At 32.4% G+C, this 4005-nt stretch overlaps 1 protein-coding gene across 1 annotated transcript in view; it reads left to right on the top strand.

The window, feature by feature from the left end:
• LOC111491125 (DNA polymerase epsilon catalytic subunit A-like) overlaps positions 1–4005 on the top strand; it is a 24786-nt gene that overhangs the window by 15808 nt on the left and 4973 nt on the right. Inside the window, exons 30-35 of the mRNA XM_023139886.1 lie at positions 274–418; positions 503–700; positions 776–850; positions 1146–1336; positions 2090–2273; positions 2438–2502. Of these exons, the coding sequence (XP_022995654.1) occupies positions 274–418; positions 503–700; positions 776–850; positions 1146–1336; positions 2090–2273; positions 2438–2502 (858 nt within the window). The remainder of the gene's footprint in view (positions 1–273; positions 419–502; positions 701–775; positions 851–1145; positions 1337–2089; positions 2274–2437; positions 2503–4005) is intronic.

Below are 4005 nucleotides of genomic sequence, written 5' to 3'. Positions count from 1 at the left end.
TTTTTTTTTTTTTTTTTTTTTTTTTTTTTTTTTTTTTTTTTTTTTTTTTTTGATTTTATGGGCGGCTTCTTTTTTGGCCCCTTTGTACTTTATATGGTTATGATTTCGCTAGTATTTTCATTCTTCTTAATTTAATCAGGTTTTCCTTTTCCGAAATATTAAATGAAATAAAAGATACAAGCTCCCTGTTGGTGACATATGGATTGCAATTTTAAAAGCTGTATAGTGATATTTTATGCTTAAGATTAAGCAAGATATCATTTATCTTGGCAGGCTGGTAAGTTTAAGGACTCCAGGTGCTGCTAATGATGTAACACGGGAGTTAAAGGGTGCTATGAATGATAAAGAGGCTCCTAGAACAGGTGTTGGTTCATATTTTAAGAGGCATGAAGGATCTATAACACGCTTCCATTGGCAGGTATTGTAACTTTTGTATCTTTTTAGTGTTTTGTCTGGATGTATTAATTTGTTTTGCTCACTTGGCCTCATATTGTATTTCCAGATTTTACAGCTTGTTCAGAGTTCACAGAGTGGCCAATATTTTGTTTGGGCTGTGGTTGAAGGAGTTATGCTAAAGATTCCTATTACTGTTCCTAGAGTTTTTTACCTTAATTCCAAAGTACCTATTACAGATGAATTTGTGGGTAGGCGTGTTAACAAAACGCTTCCCCATGGAAGGCACAGTTACAACCTTTATGAGGTATTTTGGGATTGTTTCTATATAAATTATTGGTTTGTAAGTTACAATTTTTAAAGAAAAAAATTATAATTACAGGTTGTGACTGATGAAGGTCAATTTAGAACACAGAGGAACAAACTTGCAGCCCTCCTTGCAGACCCAGAAGTAGAGGTTAATATCATATCATATGCTGTTAGGTTTAGTTTATTATGATTTCGCTCTCTTGTGGTACGTGGATCAATCATTGTGATGGACATGTTCTACTTGTCATCAGTACTCTAGTATCTTTCAATTCTTAGCTAACTGAAAGTGGATTTTCTGTGCCAAAAAAAAAAAAATAATAATTAGGTTACATAAGTTGTTTAAATTCAAACCCTATTTTCTTCTGCGGAAAGTGCTGTTTTCATTATTGCTGAAATATTTTGATTCCTTTTCTATTGGAATTCTGATGATGTTCTTTGATCAGGGAATCTATGAAAGCAAGGTACCATTGGAGTTCAAGTCCATCCTTCAGATTGGTTGCGTCTGTAAAGTTGATAGAACTGCTAAAAAACGAAATATTCAAGATGGATGGAGTCTGGAAGAACTGCAAATGAAGACTACAACAGAATGCAGTTATCTGGAAAAGTCAATCTCTTTCTTCTTTGTGTATCATAGGTAACTTTTAGAATTATTATGCCACTATATTGACATTATCTCTAGCTGTCTAAATGAAGATTATCTGCATAATATTTTCAAGCAACAAATATTTGTGAAAGAATTCTCGCTTTAGCATTCTATGCACCTATGACCTATTAACCTTTTCTCCTTAGGAAAGACATTTTTCGTCAGATGAGATGATACATATGGAAGTTCAGAAAAATTAGGTCCAGCATAGAATTTTACTTGATCCAGCTTCTTCCTATCTAGGTACTTCCTTAAAAAAATTCTCTGATTTCTTTTACACCATAAACCCCATATCTTTGCCTTTATACCATTAACCCATATTTTAGCCCCACCCTTGAATTTCTATCCGCAGCAATTGACAGCTAATATAATTTGACAACTGATAATCGACACAAGAACATCCAACGGAATGGATATTCCCAACGTTCTCTGCTGTAAGAACAAATAAAAAAAATGAATTTCTTACCACGTTCTTGTCTTGTATTTGTGATGGCAAAAAAGATCGAGAGCCAAATATTTTTATTTCATTAATTGAATTTTAAAATTCATTTTTGATGTATACCTCGGGACCACCTGTTTTCTTTGGAGTTGAGTATCGATCACTGTGGACAAGACATGAATCAAAATGCTGAAATAACGTTGCCATTATGTTACAGAAAAACCGACTTTTATATTTATTAGAAGTTTCTTATATTTCATAGTATTCTATCTTAAATATTGCTGACACTTTCCGTCTAATTTTAGCATTTCTGAAGGAAGAGCTATCTACATTACTTTTTTTCCCTCCACGAGATCGATAGTTGTGGTGATAGTTAGTCCTTACCAAAACAAAGACTTGTCATCAACTTTTCTTGAAAGGCAATTTCGCGAAACTTGTCAAATACTGTCCGGTAAATCACAACCATTTGAGAGTGGTATAACTTGTAAGGTAAACCCACTAGTCTTGCCAAATTATCATCAATCTTAAATGTTAAGTTGCACTTAATCATATGATTTATGTCTTTTATGGAGATCAGTAACTCATTTTGGATATCTAGTTCAACAACTATTGCTCAACTATATCTCATTTTTCTCCTTCTATTCAATTTATAGGTTGACTATGTTGTTAACATCAAAGAAGCTGAAGTGATTTTGCAAAGATCGATAACAGAACACAGGTTTAGTCGCTGTTAAATTCTTTTTGTTATTGTTGTTAGACAAGGAAATTTTTGGAAATCACAGCAGTCTTTCCCCTCTATAAATAGTCGTCTTTATTTGATGCACTCAAATTTCCAAGGAAATACCTCAGTTAGTCATTGCCCTCGAAAAGGAATACACCAGCCATATATATAGGCTAAGGTTGAAGCTTTTACAAGAAATTAAGCAATTAAAATATAGGAAACGGAATACACAAATTACCACATGATTATTGAAGACTATTGCAAGTGTATATTATCTTACTTATATTTCTTCTTCACTTTCAAAGAGGTAAATGTGCCTTTTATTATATAGCTAACTAAATCCCTAGTTACTAGGTAATAGTAAATTTATTTAAGGTCATTCCTTCAACACTCACCCTCAAGCCGTGGAATAGATATCATTTATTCTCGGCTTGGACTGAATAGGATTATGTGCAATATTTTGATCGCACAACTTTGATGACATAACTTCAATGTCAAAGCTCGACTTCAATGGTAACTATGAAGACTTCGAATAAATTTACTATAATGCAGGCTAACTAAATCCCTCGATACTAGGTAACAATTAATATGAATTAAATCTCTAGATACTAGGTAACAATTAATATGAATTAAATCTCTAGATACTAGGTAACAATAAATTTGAATAAATTCTTAGATATTAGTTAACAATAAATCTAAATAAGATCATTCCTTCCGCGAAAACATCAAGAACAAATAGAACCCCAAGATCATGCATCATTGTTTGTTTTTTTACAAGATTTTATATTGGATTAGTGATTTATTATTTTAGGTCTTTAGTGAAAAATATTTCTCAAATAGTATAGCTCTAGCACCTCTGTGGTGTGTTGTCTGGAAATCAAATATGAAGGTCCCAAATTATCTTTTCCTTCACCGTTGAGCATCCCTTTGTGTTTCTGGCATTACTTGTAGCTTCTTCACGGTTTCTTGGACACCATTTGTGAGATTAATTTCTTTTTTTGTCGAGTTCTATGTGGATGTCCTTTCTTCTTGGAAAAGCCAAACCTTTATGGATCAATATGTCAAAGCTCTTCCTGGAGATTTTGGTAGGAGAGATCAATGTATTTTAATGGAATAGATGGACACTTTTTTGCTCTTTAGAGCTTGTTACTTTATTGCTTCTAGTGTTTTATTTAGAGAGTGTCCTTTGTCATTGCTTTCTTTCCTCTTGATACTAGTTGGGAGGTTTCTACAATTTCTCCAGCTTGCATGGGTCCTCATTAACTTTACCATTCTTGGTAGATAATCTTACCTCCTGAAGAATATTTCTAGAGTTTTAAATATCTTTTATCAGCTCATCTACGTCTGATATTAAGGATTGAAACTTCTATTCCATCTCAGATTTAGTTTGCATTAGGTCAAAAAATTCTTTGTTGATACATTCTACTGATTATGCTTATCTATTTAGTTCTTTTTTTTTTTTTTTTTTTTTTTTTTTTTTTTTTTTTTTTTTTTTTTTTT

The sequence above is a fragment of the Cucurbita maxima genome, unplaced genomic scaffold (genome assembly GCF_002738345.1).
Source record: "Cucurbita maxima cultivar Rimu unplaced genomic scaffold, Cmax_1.0 Cma_Scf00016, whole genome shotgun sequence".
Lineage (NCBI taxonomy): Eukaryota > Viridiplantae > Streptophyta > Magnoliopsida > Cucurbitales > Cucurbitaceae > Cucurbita > Cucurbita maxima.
The sequence above is the reverse complement of the archived record's forward strand: the minus strand, read 5'-3'. Positions and strand labels throughout refer to the sequence as shown.